Source organism: Xenopus tropicalis, chromosome 9 (assembly GCF_000004195.4).
Source record: "Xenopus tropicalis strain Nigerian chromosome 9, UCB_Xtro_10.0, whole genome shotgun sequence".
Classification (NCBI taxonomy): domain Eukaryota; kingdom Metazoa; phylum Chordata; class Amphibia; order Anura; family Pipidae; genus Xenopus; species Xenopus tropicalis.
The window spans coordinates 10197091-10214507 of NC_030685.2; the positions used below are offsets into that span (position 1 = coordinate 10197091).

Consider the following 17417-nt stretch of genomic DNA (forward strand, 5'->3'; position numbering starts at 1 on the left):
TGAGAGGCAATTATTTTAATGAGGGACAATTGTTTTTGACGCAAAAGACAATTCTTTTTGACTCAAGAGACAATTCTTTTGGTGAGAGACAATTCTTTTAAAGAGGGACAATACATTTGACATTTGACAATTTTTTTGACTCTCAAGACAATACGTTTGACAAGTGACAATTCTTTTGACATGGGTGTTAATTTTTGGACGCAAATTTGGCAAATTTTCTTGCCCATTTTGCAAAAGAATCCGCCAATGGCGAAATGTGGAAATCCATGCCTGGTGAATTTTTTCGCCTGTAACTAGTTTTGAAGTCTAACAGTTTGTCCGTTCCCTGGAGCTGGGGGTTTTGGGGTTGGAGCACCTGGACCATTTGTTTTACTTGGGTAGACTTTTTACTATTTTGCTAAAAACATATATATGAGAGCTTTTGGGTATATAATTGTTACTCAGGGTAAAATAACAAGGTGTTGTTGGTCCATTAGAATTATATTATATATTTCCTTGAATGACTAACATTTACTAAAAAAATCAGAAAAACTCAGATTTATGGAATTGTCACACAAAAAAAGCAGCAGCAAAAATCCGAAACTTCTAAAGTTTCGATAAAAAAGAAGGATCTTCCAGAAAAGGGAAGGGACCTCCGCCATTGGCTTCTACATGAATTGGACAAGTTTTAGCCGGTGTATTGTAGGATTCAGATTTTTAGCCTTTTTGTCTCATAGTAAATCCCTCCTTGTTGGTAGCCCGGAAGGAACCCAGTATGCACACAATTCCCTCAGTGAGGAGCCACTCTGTATACTCAGTCCCAGTATTTTGGGGAGAGGCGGTAGAAAGGAGCCACTGATCTGCCCCAAAGGAATGGAATATTGGTCAATTGGAAAGAATCTTCTGTGGCAAAACACAAGGAATATCTTATAAATTGAAGTGTTACTATTCCCTGTGTTCAATGTTTCAATAGAAAGAAGAACTAGCACTTCACATCCCCCACTCCGTGTGTATGATGTATGGGAGAAGTTGATTTTCATGTCTAAATGAACAGGGCTTTTATTATACAGGTATAGGACCCGTTATCCAGAAACTTCTGAATTACAGAAAGCCCATCTCCCATAGACTCCATTATAAGCAAATAATGTTTATACATTTTAATTTTTATAAATTATTTCCTTTTTCTCTGTAATAATAAAATCGTACCTGTACTTGATCCCAACTAAGATATAATTACCCCTTATTGGGGCAGAACAGCCCTATTGGGTTTATTTCATGGTTAAATGATTCCCTTTTCTCTGTAATAATAAAACAGTACCTGTACTTGATCCCAACTAAGATATAATTACCCCTTATTGGGGCAGAACAGCCCTATTGGGTTTATTTCATGGTTAAATGATTCCCTTTTCTCTGTAATAATAAAACAGTACCTGTACTTGATCCCAACTAAGATATAATTACCCCTTATTGGGGGCAGAACAGTCCTATTGGGTTTATTTAATGGTTAAATGATTCCCTTTTCTCTGTAATAATAAAACAGTACCTGTACTTGATCCCAACTAAGATATAATTACCCCTTATTGGGGGCAGAACAGCCCTATTGGGTTTATTTAATGGTTAAATGATTCCCTTTTCTCTGTAATAATAATACAGTACCTGTACTTGATCCCAACTAAGATATAATTACCCCTTATTGGGGCAGAACAGCCCTATTGGGTTTATTTAATGGTTAAATGATTCCCTTTTCTCTGTAATAATAAAACAGTACCTGTACTTGATCCCAACTAAGATATAATTACCCCTTATTGGGGCAGAACAGCCCTATTGGGTTTATTTAATGGTTAAATGATTACCTTTTCTCTGTAATAATAAAACAGTACCTGTACTTGATCCCAACTAAGATGTAATTACCCCTTATTGGGGCAGAACAGCCCTATTGGGTTTATTTAATGGTTAAATGATTCCCTTTTCTCTGTAATAATAAAACAGTACCTGTACTTGATCCCAACTAAGATATAATTACCCCTTATTGGGGGCAGAACAGCCCTATTGGGTTTATTTAATGGTTAAATGATTCCCTTTTCTCTGTAATAATAAAACAGTACCTGTACTTGATCCCAACTAAGATATAATTACCCCTTATTGGGGGCAGAACAGCCCTATTGGGTTTATTTAATGGTTAAATGATTCCCTTTTCTCTGTAATAATAAAACAGTACCTGTACTTGATCCCAACTAAGATATAATTACCCCTTATTGGGGCAGAACAGCCCTATTGGGTTTATTTCATGGTTAAATGATTCCCTTTTCTCTGTAATAATAAAACAGTACCTGTACTTGATCCCAACTAAGATATAATTACCCCTTATTGGGGCAGAACAGCCCTATTGGGTTTATTTCATGGTTAAATGATTCCCTTTTCTCTGTAATAATAAAACAGTACCTGTACTTGATCCCAACTAAGATATAATTACCCCTTATTGGGGCAGAACAGCCCTATTGGGTTTATTTAATGGTTAAATGATTCCCTTTTCTCTGTAATAATAAAACAGTACCTGTACTTGATCCCAACTAAGATATAATTACCCCTTATTGGGGCAGAACAGCCCTATTGGGTTTATTTAATGGTTAAATGATTCCCTTTTCTCTGTAATAATAAAACAGTACCTGTACTTGATCCCAACTAAGATATAATTACCCCTTATTGGGGCAGAACAGCCCTATTGGGTTTATTTAATGGTTAAATGATTCCCTTTTCTCTGTAATAATAAAACAGAGCACTGAGCGTTACACCCAGTTGGATTAAGGGAACAGCCCTCCCTTTACCCCATATTGGAATCTAGATAAATGAATGTTCCCTGCAAGAGACAGTTGCACAAACACGGAAAGTACGAGCAGCCCAACCCAACGTCCTCATAGAGAATGAAAGTGAAAGTGGGACAGATGTTCCCGGCAGCTCAGGCCACACTGACACAATGAGAAGGAAGCGCAGACAGGAGGAAACGTAATATAGAAATACATTTATACTCTGAGGGAACCCGGCGGCACAGATTGAGTATGGACTCAAGGTAAGTGTGAGCTGTCGGGGCTGTTAGTGGTGTTGGTATCACAGGCCCATGAGTTGGGATTCACTGGGGTTATTACTGTAAGTATTATAGGCCCCCGGGGTTTGTTCTGCCTTGGGATTTAGTACTGTCTGTACTGTAGGTATTACGGGCCCCATAGCTGAAAAGGTAATTTAACCCTAAACCCTGCTGCACAGCGCGGCTCAACCAAACGTTACTCAGCTGTTGCTGGACTACAAATCCCAGAATAATGTAACATATAATGAAGGGTGAGGCATGCTGGGAGCTGTAGTCCAGCAACATCAGGGTTGTATTCTTAAAGCAATATTGCACAATAAAACTTTCCCAGCTCTCTAGGGCCCGCATTGGCAGCATTGAAATGCAAAAGAATCCTCCAATGAGAATCCCAGCTGATCTGTATAAATCTGGCTCCCTGTTCTCTGTTCCTGCAATTGGAGTTGGGAGCATTAAGCACAGTTTCCCAGCACTGAACAAGTCTGTCCCTTTATCCCCATGTCTGATTCCTGTGCCATATAATGACGGGAAAATTACATCATTATCTCTATATGTAAGGTACCAGCAAGGGGCCTGACACAGTGCTGGGAATCAGCCTTCTCATTGGTCACTTCTCTTGCATCTATAATTACGTTTTTTGACAACTTCTATAGCAAAATTATGGGGTGCAGTAAGACAGTGTTATGACTTGGTTTACATCCCCTTTAAAACGATGTGGTAGAAACTAGTTGTCCTCCAGGTGGTCAATCCATGCACTGCATGGTTTCAGGAGTCAGGACCAGCAGTGCAGAGAATATATACAGCCAAATAATAAGTTGTTTAGAATGAAACTATCTTCCTTAATGCAGGGAGGTGAGCTACTCTATGCCTTTGTGCTGGAGCAATGCTAAATATAAGGTCTTTTCTTCCTTACAGCCGAAAACAGATTGTGGGAATCACATCCTGGAGCTCTAGAACTGAGCTGGACTGGTTAATGGAGCTGCTCAACAATATTTTCAGTGAGCTTATCGCCAGTGTGAGATATATTACAGTGGGCGCACACACGTGGAGGGAGGAGGTGGACAGATGTTCATTGGTGATCTTATATCACAGTGCGAAATATGGGCGGCTTAACATCACTGATACAGGAAGCGCCCTCTATAATGAAGAACTCCTCTACTTATCCCAACATCATGGTAAGAACCCACTTATCCTATTGCCCCAAACCCCTGCTATTGCACCATACATAGCATAACTCATAGCATAACTCTGTTTTCTTTTCTTTAATCATGTATAGTTTAGAGAACACATTGAGGAAATCGTATGGCCCATGATCACACGAAGAGCCCATACTGTAAAGATAAGCACCAGTTCTCTCCAACAGTTGCCAGTTGTTCCCCAAACTCTTATGGGGGGTAAAGGGTTGATAGGTCCAATGTACCTTTAAACTGTACAACTCTAACCCTTTAGATTGTAACCTCTTGTGACCTTGTTTGTCAGTGCCGGATTTTTAATGGGGGCACCCCAAGGCCGCCCCCATTCTGCGCCCCTCCCCCTGCGAGGTCCCATACGGAGCAGTGGGGAGAGGTCCCCATTGCTTCATATGGGAGCAAAATTTAAAAATTGTGCTGCGGCGGGGCAGTATGTTGCCCCTAAGTTTGTGCCGCCCTAGGCCCGGGCCTTTGTGGCCTCGCCACAAATCTGGGCCTGTTGTTTGTTAAAGTTCCATGTTTGTTCAAATATTCTTTAAAGTGATGAATAATTAAGGGGCACTATATAAATTATGGTGACTTTGGTCTAGGAAATTAATGCAAAAGTTACATCTTTTGTCCGTAAACTGAGGCGGGCTCTGTCCCTTGGTTGGACTCTCACTCACAAACCCGCACTAACTTTTATCTTCATGAGTTGAACGTTCCCCTAACCAAGGGTGCTACTTGTTGGGGTACAGATTTAGTTAACTTACCTACACATTATTAAAGGGACACTAAACCCAACCGTAAAGCTGCCCCACTGCGCCCCCTAGTTCTCTATAGAAGTTGATGAAAAACGTAATTACACATGGAAACCAATTCACCAATGAGAATTCTACTGACTGAAAACTTAATTATAGATGCAAGAGAAGTGACCAATGAGAATGCTGATTCCCAGCACTGTGTCAGGCCCCTTGCTGGTACCTTACATATAGAGATAATGATGTAATTTTCCCGTCATTATATGGCACAGGAATCAGACATGGGGATAAAGGGACAGACTTGTTCAGTGCTGGGAAACGGTGGTAAACAATGGTCATCATAATCGACCCTCTATGTTTCTTTTATCAAATAAGCACCACTGAATTCCAATTACCTGTCGACACTAGATTTGAAATCCCAGTTTCAGTGACGTTAATTCATTTTTTTACATTTCATTTCATTTCATGAAGTCTCCTTTCTCTCCAATGTCTCACAGGCCCAAACAAAGTTCTCGTCGTACTGGATGATGTTGAGTTCACTGATGAGGAAGAAAAGAAGGGAATTTTACTCGCTCAGCCCCTGATTGCACTCTGTTCCGGCCTGCAATTCCTGGTTCCAAAGGAGGACAAGGACTCTGTGTTCCTAAATGAAATTGATACTGTAGCTCAGTTTCTGAAAGGTGGTACAGGTATGGGATCCCTTATCCGGAAACCCGTTATCCAGAAAGCTCCGAATTACGGAAAGCCCGTCTCCCATAGACTCCATTTTAATGAAATAATTCAGAATTTTGAAACTGATTTCCTTTTTCTCTTTAATAATAAAACAGTACCTGTACTTGATCCCAACTAAGATATAATTACCCCTTATTGGGGCAGAACAGCCCTATTGGGTTTATTTAATGGTTAAATGATTACCTTTTCTCTGTAATAATAAAACAGTACCTGTACTTGATCCCAACTAAGATATAATTACCCCTTATTGGGGCAGAACAGCCCTATTGGGTTTATTTAATGGTTAAATGATTGCCTTTTCTCTGTAATAATAAAACAGTACCTGTACTTGATCCCAACTAAGATATAATTACCCCTTATTGGGGCAGAACAGCCCTATTGGGTTTATTTAATGGTTAAATGATTACCTTTTCTCTGTAATAATAAAACAGTACCTGTACTTGATCCCAACTAAGATATAATTACCCCTTATTGGGGCAGAACAGCCCTATTGGGTTTATTTAATGGTTAAATGATTACCTTTTCTCTGTAATAATAAAACAGTACCTGTACTTGATCCCAACTAAGATATAATTACCCCTTATTGGGGGCAGAACAGTCCTATTGGGTTTATTTCATGGTTAAATGATTCCCTTTTCTCTGTAATAATAAAACAGTACCTGTACTTGATCCCAACTAAGATATAATTACCCCTTATTGGGGGCAGAACAATCCTTATGCGGAATACCCTTGGTCCTGAGCATTCTGGATAACGGGTCCTATACCTGTAATATATTTTTGTCTCCTTGTAGATGATTTAACAGTTGACAATATTCAAAATTCACTTGGTTGCCTCTTGTTCCCAGGGCCGGTCTTATTAACTGCGGGACCCAATTGAGACCATTTTGGCAGTGCCACCTACACTTAGGGGCCCATTCATTAAACCACAATTTTTTTGTGGTTAAAATCACGATATGCAAAAAAATTGGAGTCACCACGATAATTTCTGATGTTCGAAAATGTGACGAAAATTCAATTTCGTTCCAAAAGTCACAAAATTTTCAAATCCGAACGTTTGTAAACGGTGCAAAAACCTTTCTGACTTTGAAAGTTCAATCCACGATTTTGGAAGCCTCCCATAGGACTCAATGGCACTCTGCCGAGACAACTTGGCCAAAAGATAGTCACGATACCCAAGCTTGAATGAATTCCGAAATGGTCATAGTCTTTGCGAAAAATACAATTTTTCTGTGGAAGTAAACGAAAACCACTAAAAAGTTGTGGAATTTTAACAAAATTATCATGGACATTACAAAAAGTTCCATAAGTTAGAAAAAATACAATTTTTTCTCAAAACAACTTAATGAATTTTTAAAGTTTAAATTTTTAAAATTTAAAAAGTTTAAATTTTTAAAATTTTTAATGAAGTTTAATGAATGGGCCCTTAGGTGTTGCCAGCTGGCACAGGGTTCCAGGGCTGGGTGGGCAAATAGTCCCTGACTCTCGTTCTGTGACTGATGTTGTAAGCTTGCCTTTTCAGCTCTCTCTCTTTCTCTTGTTCCATTGGTCCCCAACATTCCATGGCACAATGGGGCCCCCAAGCACTGGGCACTGACCAAGCATTCTATATACAGTGTGAGATGCTATACACCATGACAGACAGTGGGTACCCTGGGATAGCAATATGAATGCAGTGCCCACTTTGTGCAGTACACATAGCATCATTATTGGCCAATCATTGTTGGGGGCGGGCTGGAGTTATGTGCTTATTCCTGCTGAGGGGCCCTGTTGGGTGCAATAGGGCTAATTGGCCTAAGGCCAGCCCTGCTTGTTACCTATACACACAGAACTAAAGCAAACTAAAGGCTGCCAGTACAAGGGTATGTTGTGCCCAAGTGATGTTTCTCTATGGAGAGTCAATGTTGCATTTAGTTTAATATATGTTGCTGGTGTTTATTCACTGCTTAATAACATTAATCGTTACACTACACTAATCAAATGTACCTTTCTTTGTTCATTGTATTTATCAGAGAAGAAACCATCAGAAAAAATGTCCCAGGACGTTATAACAATTCCCTCCAACCCTCCATCCAAAAGATCACAACTGGTAAGTCAGCCCAATGATGATGGGGTGCTTGTAGTATCTACCACCAAAAGGGGGAAAGGCACTGGAAAAAAGTCTATGTGCTTCATATTTTAGGTACGAGGACGTGTGGATGAACCGCCCAGAAGGAAGAATACAAAGCCGGACATTCCTTGTTCTCAAAAGCATTCGGTCAAGGTCTTCTCCAGGGCTGCAAAGAGTAGTTACACTTGGCTCTTGGATCTTCTGCGAAGCAAAGACTTTGGGGGCCTAGTGAAGGAGGTCCATGCGGTGGAACTATCCAATAACTATTCACAGTTTTTATCCAACATTAATAACTGCACGTTTGCCATTCTCTATCATACCCTCAAATTTGGGCGGATAAATATCACCGATGTTACAGATTCCATATACGACAAAGAGCTGAGAGATTTATATCATCGCCTTGGTAAGTGTTGGTTCCACCATGAAAGCCTCTCAGATATCCAGACTTATAGTATTTGTCTTGTTACTTTAATATGTGACTCTCTTACCTGTCATGTCCAACACTTTATTCCATATTATGGGCAGTTGGGGGTCATTGAAATGTTGTATGAGTGTCTCTGAAACGCAGTAGTCTATTACGTAAAAACAGTAATTTTACGTATTTATTAAAATTTGAATTTTAGTTTTTTTCTAAAAAATTGTTTATGGAAAAAAAAAATCAAGATTATACTCTGGAAATCACTAGCATTTATTTTAAAAAAAACTGGAATCAAAAAAACAACTTCAAAATAGCATTATTGATTTTTTTTGCCAAGAGTTTCTTGAATCTAAATTTAGGGGGCAGATTTACTAAAACTCCATAATTTCCCAATTTTTTTACATTTTCAAATTTATCTAAACACATTTTCCCCGAATGTATAACATTTACTAATAAAGGTCGCATCAAGAAAAGTCACAAAAAAGACCAAAAAATCAACTTTTTCGAATTGCCGAAAAGCGACCGCGACAATTCGAAAAAGCTGAGTTTTTGGACAAAACTCAGCATCAAAAAATCAAATTCTGTAAAGTTTTGAGTCAAAAGAGAGAACTTCAAGGAAAGGGACCATTGCCATTGACTTCTACATGAGCTGGGCAAGTTTAATCTGGCGAATTTGTCGAATTCGGATTTTTAGCCGTTTAGACGCATAGTAAATCTCGGAAAAATCAAAGTTAAAAATGTCATTCGACTTTAAAAAACAAAATCAATGGTTGGTAACTTGGCCCCTAAGTCTAGCCTAATGCTTTGCCAGGCTTTAGTTCTACTCTAACCCTACTGTGGTTGGTGTGGATCTAACCTATTTAGTGACCTGACCAAACTTATTGTATTCATTCTCTGATTCTTACTGGGAAATCAACTTGCCCGTACCTATAATCTATGCTGGATATTTGAGGCCTAACACACAAACTGAGACCAGTGATTTAGTGATTTTGTTTGTGCTTAAACTGGGTTTTCAGGTAAAGGCTCCTCAAGCTGTTCTTATTGTTTTTCATATAAACATTGAGCATTTTCATCACTCTTAAATACTACATTTGGAACTGAATTTCACAAGCCTTTAGCAGGAATCAGATTTAGCCCCAACCCCCCCCCCCCACTTGTTGACCACCAACGCATGCTTAGGTTTCCCTCCTTGGCCCACCTTGTAGAAGGGCTGGAACTAGGAATGTGGAAGAAGAATGTACATATGTATCCAGCACTAGAGATGTAGCGAACTGTTTGCCGGCGAACTAATTTGCGCGAACATCGGGTGTTCGCGAACGCGGAAATTCGCGAACTTTTGGTGATGTTCGCCATTTTGGGTTTGCGTATACATAGGAATAGCTTGCGTTTTTTTTTTGGCGTTATTTTTTGGCGGTTTTTTTTTTTTGGCGTTTTTTTTACAAAGTATTTTTCAGAGAAATTTTTGCTTGATCCCCCTCCTGCATGCCACTGTCCAGGTCGTGGCACCCTTTAAACAACTTTAAAATCAGTTTTCTGGCCAGAAATGGCTTTTCTAGGTTTTAAAGTTCGCCTTCTCATTGAAGTCTATGGGGTTCGCAAAGTTCGCAAATATTCGCGAGTTTTGCCGAAAGTCCGCGAACGGGTCTGCGAACATTTTTGGCGATGTTCGCTACATCCCTATCCAGCACACTGAAAAATGCCAACTCACCTGTATTTTTCAGGAGTTGCCCTGATTTGACCCACCTTCACCCAGTCACCCACTGTAAAAGGCCTGTCACCCACTGCCAGTAATTTGCACCTGAATTCTCCCTTACCTGCTACATTGAAATGAATAGAAAGGTCACCAGAAATCCTCAGAAGCTGTGATGTAGGGAGGGCCAACAAGGAGTGAGGGCAGAATGGGTTTGGGGTGAAACAGAGGTGTGGCCAGGGGCGGGGCAGGTAGGTCTACAATGCAACTAGAGAACTTAGGCTACTGGTGTATTTATCTCTGCTGTTTGTTGCAATATCTATATAATTTTATTGGTTTGTAGGTCGTGAAAAAATTATTGTGGTAATTGATGATTTGCTGGAAAGCAGTCTTGAGAAGACAAAGAGTATGGTCCTTCAAAATCAGCTGAGCATTGGGCAGTACTCCCAGGAAGCCTTCTTCTTCAGTGAACGAGAAAAGAAATGTGGAATATTCACATCTGCCATGCAGGATAAAATCAGAGAACTCAGAGAAACCATAGAGAATTGCAGTAAGTTTATATTTTATCTTCTCAGAACTTCTGCTTTGGCTTCATGAGGGGGTAGGAATACTGGCTTATTGGTAAAGGATTAATACATTCCTGTCAGTAAAGCTGGCTCTGTATATGCTGATAATTCATCCCCTTGGTAACTTGCTGACCCATGCATGATGCTCTCCTAGCTACAGTATGTCTATCAGGCAGCTTTAAAAAATCCCATTGGTTGAGGACCACATCAGCCTCATTATCTCATTAGGTGACCAAAGTTCTGAATGTTGAGCAGGGCTTCCTTGCTTAATGTGACCTTATATTAGCCCAAATAGGGTTCATTTCTACGTAAGCAGATCTTCTCACTTTAAACAGGAGCTTGAGGGAAACAGGTGAAGCAGTTCAGGCAAATATTTTAACAGTCAATCCCAAAACGTAGCTCAGATGCCTTCAGAAGATAAATTGCTTTGGTGTTTCGGCAGGAGCTGCAGATCCGACCCCCACAGAGAAGGCAGAAGAGAGACAACAGGACTGTCAGGACAGGAGGGGAGAACTTCAACCAGGAACAAGAGACCAAGTGAGTAAAACTGGTAGCACTGGGAGAGACTCATGGGAACGTGGCTAATGTGACTCTCTCTTCCCTTAGAGTGAACTGGAGGTCATGGGAAAGGAAATGCAAAGGAAAGATGGCGGCCTTCAGCCTACAGAAGGTGAGTACCAAGCAGCTTGTAGCCCCCATGAGCAGGGCTGTCGTTTTATGGGAAGCAGACAGACAGGACTGTGATTGGTTAGCTTGTATGCATGCCTAATGGTCAGTAGGCAGTGACTAGAGTGAGAGGCAGAGGTATAAATGGCCTTTGAAACTTCATAACACAGAAATAAAAAAGAAATGAATAAATATGCAAAATCCTATATTTTGCCTAAAATAATACAAATCGTATTTATTGCCAAGTCTTATATATAAATATAAATATAAGTCTTATAAATATTGTATAGTTGTGCAAATCTTGCTTTAATGACTCCTTCCCTTATATGTAATAAAAGGCACTTCATTTTCCAAGCTGCAATAACCCATAGCAACCAATAACATGTTAGCGTTCATGTTGCTATAGGTTACAGCACCTGGGCAATTCCTGGCATTCCTCTTTTCTTACATAGGGCCAAACATGGGCAGCAGCTGTGCCACTGAGCCTAAAGGAGCCAGGGCCGAGGCAGACCGTATAAATACTGTATCTCAGGGTAAGGTCTACTCATGCAGTCCCTACTTAAAGGAAAACTACACCCCCAGAATGAATACGTAACCAACAGATAGTTTATATCATATTAAGTGGCCTATTAAAGATTCTCCCCAAACTGGAATATATATATCAGTAAATATTGCCCTTTTACATCCTTTCCCTTGAGCCGCCATTTAGTGATGGGCTGTGTGCTCCCTCAGAGATCAGCTGACAGGAAGTGATGCAGCTCTAACTGTAACAGGAAGTAGTGTGGGAGCAAAAGGCAGAACTCATTCATTCATTGGCTGATGGGGCCTAGCATGTATGTGTGCCTTGGCTTGTTTGTGTGCACTGTGAATCCCATGATCCCAGGGGGCGGCCCTTAGTACTTAAAATGGCAGTTTCCTATTTAGGATTACCCAATGGCAGCAGGTTTATGCAATATATTATTATAGAGACCTACATTGTTGGGGGGTATAGTTTTCCTTTAATCACATGGTTTAATGATTCTAATTCCTAAATTGCAGGAGCTGCAGATCCGACCCCCACAGAGACGGCAGAAGAGAGACAACAGGACTGTCAGGACAGGAGGGGAGAATTTCAACCAGGAACAAGAGACCAAGTGAGTAACACTGGGAGCACTGACTGATTGGCTGAGACTCATGGGAATGGGGCTAATGTGACTCTCTTCCTCTAGAGGGAATCAGAGGTCATGGGAAAGGAAATGGAGAGCAAAGATGGCGGCCCTCAGACTACAGAAGGTGAGTACCAACCAGTAGGACTGAAAGTGCTCACTCAGTGAGTGGGGCAAGTAGGGAATACAAGTGGGCAATGGTAACTCTAGTTTATTTTATGGGGCAGTTTCTTAATAAAGTGGAGGTGAAATCTGGTAGCATTTTGCACAAAATATCTAAATATCCATTAATAGCACAGAAAATCTATTTCTTGCCTAACATTGTCTGTATTGCCGCCTTTACTTTGTTGTGTTTGTGCAAATATGATCTTGCCTTAATGATGAGTCTTACCCCAATATAATAAAAGGCACTACATTATCTCAGGTGCGGTTCCCCATAGCAACCAATAAGATATTAGCTTTTCAATAGGTTTTGTTGCTATGGGTTACTGCACCTGGGCAAACCTAGGGGCGGGCCCATTCATTAAAGCACAAATGAGAAAAATTTGTATTTTTTCTAATTGTTAGAACTTTTGGTATTGACCCCGATAATATCGTTAAAATAGTACAACTTTTTCGTTAAATTCCACAAAAAAGCCGTATTTTTTGCAAAAACGACGACCATTTCGGAATTCATTCAAGCTTAGGTATCGTGGGAAGTAGCGTGGGAGCAAAAGGCAGAACTCTGCCCATTCATTGGCTGATGGGGCCTAGCATGTATGTGTGCCTTGGCTTGTTTGTGTGCACTGTGAATCCTATGATCCCGGGGGCGGCCCTTAGTACTTAAAATGGCAGTTTCCTATTTAGGATTACCCAATGGCACATACTACTAAAATAGTATATTTATATGAAAATGGTTTATTTAGATGAAGCAGGGTTTTACATATGAGCTGTTTATACAATATATTTTTACAGAGACCTACATTGTTTGGGGGTATAGTTTCCCTTTATTCACATGGTTTAATGATTCTAATTCCAAGGGGCTGATTTACTAAGACACGATTTCGAATCCGAATTGGAAAAATTCCGATTGGAAACGAACATTTTGCGACTTTTTTGTATTTTTTGCGATTTTTTCGGCGTCTTTACGATTTTTGCGTAAAAACGCGAGTTTTTCGTAGCCATTACGAAAGTTGCGCAAAGTCACGATTTTTTCGTAGCGTTAACACTTGCGCGCAAAGTCGCGCCTTTTTCGTAGCGTTAAAACTTAAAAGGCGCGACGTTTCGTGCAAGTTTTAACGCTACGAAAAAATCGCGACTTTGCGCAACTTTCGTAATGGCTACGAAAAACTCGCGTTTTTAAGCAAAAATCGTAAAGACGCCGAAAAACTCGCATTTGTACGCAAAAATCGTAAAAGACGCCGAAAAAATCGCAAAAAATACGAAAAAGTCGTAAAGACGCCGAAAAAAATCGCAAAATTACCGATCATTACGAAAAAAACGCAATCGGACACATTCGGCCCGTTCGTGGGTTAGTAAATGTGCCCCCTAAATTGCAGGAGCTGCAGGAGAAACCCTACGGCGACAGCTCAGCATTGAGGAACTGGCCCAGGACCTGATTTGGTTCACTGTGGAAGAAAAGAGAGACTGTTCTGAGACTGTACAGAGAAAACTGGAGAGAATAAGAACTTTTATAATAGAGAGTGGTATGTATGCCAAAATGTTTATAAATAGTAATAAAATCGTTTTATTTGAAAAAATAATACACTGTAAGTATAATTTAGGCAAGCAAAATTTGATTGGGAGTTTGAACAATTCTTTTTTCTTTTTATTGGCCACTAGCATAATTGCAAATAATAGGAAAACTCCTATTAATTCATTAAAAACACATTTTTAAAAAACAAATAAATATATATATATATATATAATAGCTTGATATGTTGGAAATCCATATCCTATTGTTTTATACTTTTAGCTGCTAAATTGTTTCATTAGAATTTTTTTAAACATTTTTTCAATTGATAAATCTCAAATGAATTTGAATTTGGAAAAATCGAAGTTGAAAATAATCAACCTTTTTTTTTGCCTTAATTTGCGTTAGTTTGGCCCTTAGTATGATGGAGTATGATATGATCAACTTCAGTCCCGAAAGTCTAACCGGAATGCATTATTATGCTGTTTAGAAGATGCCTTGCTCTAATTTTGGGGGTGGGGCAAAGTCCCGATGTGTCTGAAGACAATATTATAGAGCTGTTGTACCCCTTGCTTCTCAGCAGCCATAAAACCCAGGCTAAAGTTGTGTACAATTGAAAGCATTTAGTTTATTACCACATAAATAATCTCTTCCTGATAAGCCTAGAAAGAGACCTAGAGAGAAACCAACACCTTATAACACCAGAGAAGAAACACTTATCTCCTGGCCTGAGAGAATACTGTAATTGGAGCAGCCAACAATTACTGACTTTATTACTGTAGAGGTTACTGTGGTTTGTGCCAACTGGGAAGCAAATTTGGCATTATGCTACACACTATTGCGCAATAGTCTCTGCCTGACACATTCAGCTATCATCCCCAAGACATAAACCTATTGATATTTAATGTTAACATATTGCTCTTTGCATCAGTGGCAAGTGATTCTACATCGTTTACATTTAAAGGAGACGGAAAGGTAAAAACTAAGTAAGGTCTATGTAAATACAGCCATAAGCACTGACAGAGGAGTCCTCTATCAAAAGAAACACAGGATTTATTTTCTTCTTTTTTGTACACATGTTCTTCAGTATCAGACCTGCTCTCAGAAAAAATCTTCAGGGCATGGGCACAAGTCTGCTCAGTTTGCTCCTATCCCCTTCCCTTCTCCTGCTCCCCCTCCCATGAGAATTTGCTCCCCCTCCCAACTGTGCTGTGTAATCTGAGCTACCAGCAGCTAGAGCTGCAGCACAGAAGCTACTGAGACCAAGCTAAAATGGCAGCTGCTATCTTGAACAAACAGAGGGAGCTTCTAGGGCTGTTACTCAGGTATGGTAAAGCTTTCTGCAGAATAAATATAGCGTTTTAGCTTGCAATATTGTGGCTAATCTATTGGCAATAAAATGCCTATCCTTCTTCTTCTTCTTTAAGGGGGCATTTAGTAAACCGTGACTTTTTCAGGTTGGGATTTTTTCAGGTTGAAAACCTGAAAACGTCACGTGAAAACGCAATATGTTATGTGACAAAACTGCAACAATTCTTAATAGAAAAATACTCCAGCTAGAACCTGTTGAGATCATGTAGATGTCAATGACAGATGTATCTTTTACAATTGGAACATCTTTCTTTGCTTCATGGTTTTAGATGTTTTAGGATCTTTTGATGCTGGATTTTGTGTGACAATACGGAAAAGTCACAGTTATGGTAACTTATGTGCAACTTTTCCACAACTTTTTTTCATTTATGCTTTTTTGTGCAGAACTTTTGATAAATGACTGCCATTCACACAAGTGAGTTTTATTTATTGTTTCTTAGAAATAAATGTAGTACTCATTTAGTACTTATTTTACAATTGATATGTTTTTCTTGTAGATTTTGACAATGGTTTCTTTTCTTTTATCAGCAGAAAAAATGGACCCTGCATCCTCAAATGATACCCCAAAAAAGCAGATGAAAGAAACATATACTGGTCATAACTGCTTGGAATACAATGACAAATCACTGGTTAAAAAAATCGAAATCAATGAAACAGACAATGAAAGTGAAATGTGTGAAGGTTCGTCAATTACAACCGACAGCTTGACTCAGAAAGAATTGAGAAAGAGTGAGAATAGCTTGATGTATGACAAATCAGCCAAACATCAAGACTATGATCAACTTGAAAATAAAAGAAATCATTATGAAAGGATGGAACCATCTGAGTGTGACTTGGATGGACATATGAAACATATGGGAAACCTCTTGGCAAAGCAGCAGAAGACCTTTAAGATGTATTCTGAAATTCAGGAAAAATGTATCCATGAATTACAGCAAATTCAAGATTTAATGAATGACTTGCAGAATACAATAAACAAGCAAGCTCAGGAGATAGAAATGAAAAATCAGATAATTAAAGAACAAGCTGAGAAAATAGAAGAACAGAATCAAGAAATGAAAACTCCGGATAATAAAAACCATTTTCTAAGAGAACCATCTCGGAAAATAGAAGAACAAAATCAGAAAATAGGAAAACAGGATCAAATAATAAAGGAGCAAGTTCAAAAAATTGAAGAACGAGATCAGATAATAAAGGAGCAAGCTCAGAAAATACAAGAACAATATCAGAGAATAGGAAAACAGGATCAAATAATAAAGGAGCAATTTCAAAAAATTGAAGAACGGAATCAGAAAATAAAGGAGCAAGCTCGGAAAATAGAAGAACAGAATCAAGAAATGAGAACTCAGGATAATAAAATAAAAGACCAAGATTACAAAATAAGAGAACTGTGTCAGAAAACAGAAGAACAAACTAAGAAAGTAGGAAAACAGGATCAGAAAATAAAGAATCAAGCTCAGAAAACAGAAGGACAAAGTCAGAGATTAGAAAGTCATAAAACCCAAAAAAATAGGGCCCAAAAATGTGACTGGGCATGAAAAATAGCAGATCCAAATTACATAGGCTTTATGTTTAATAGTTTTATAGTTAAAGAAGAAAAGAATCAAGAAATGAAAACTCATAGTTACATAGTTACATAGGGTTGAAAAAAGACCAGTGTCCATCAAGTTCAACCCATCCAAGTAAACCCAGCACACCTAACCCACACCTACCAATCTGTACACTCACATACATAAACTATAAACACAACCACTAGTACTAACTGTAGATATTAGTATCACAATAGCCTTGGATATTCTGCTTGTTCAAGAACTCATCCAGGCCCCTCTTATAGGCATTAACAGAATCTGCCATTACCCCATCTCTAGGAAGGGCATTCCATAACCTCACTGCCCTCCCCGTGAAAAACCCCCTACCCAACATCCCCCGGCAGTGCATTCCCCAACCCCCTCACTGCCCTCACCGTGAGGAACCCCCTACCCAACATCCCCCGGCAGTGCATTCCCCAACCCCCTCACTGCCCTCACAGTGAGGAACTCCCTACCCAACATCCCCCGGCAGG

At 39.4% G+C, this 17417-nt stretch overlaps 1 protein-coding gene across 3 annotated transcripts; it reads left to right on the forward strand.

Moving 5' to 3' along the window:
- The first annotated feature begins 2865 nt into the window (after nt 1–2865).
- Nucleotides 2866–16897, forward strand: LOC101733555 (golgin subfamily A member 6-like protein 22). 3 transcript variants are annotated; one of them, XM_012971466.3, is made up of 13 exons: nt 2866–3046; nt 3974–4233; nt 5486–5677; nt 7730–7806; nt 7900–8230; nt 10279–10485; nt 10944–11038; nt 11108–11171; nt 11620–11700; nt 12206–12300; nt 12376–12439; nt 13851–13997; nt 15884–16897. In XM_012971466.3, the coding sequence occupies exons 1-13, from the start codon at nt 3036–3038 to the stop codon at nt 16891–16893; spliced, it is 2634 nt and encodes an 877-aa protein (XP_012826920.2). In that variant the 5' UTR covers nt 2866–3035; the 3' UTR covers nt 16894–16897. The 3 variants fall into 3 exon arrangements, with proteins under 3 accessions (XP_012826920.2, XP_031749542.1, XP_031749543.1); XM_031893682.1 differs by lacking the exon at nt 11620–11700; XM_031893683.1 differs by lacking the exons at nt 11108–11171; nt 11620–11700; nt 12206–12300.
- The last annotated feature ends 520 nt before the right edge of the window (nt 16898–17417 follow it).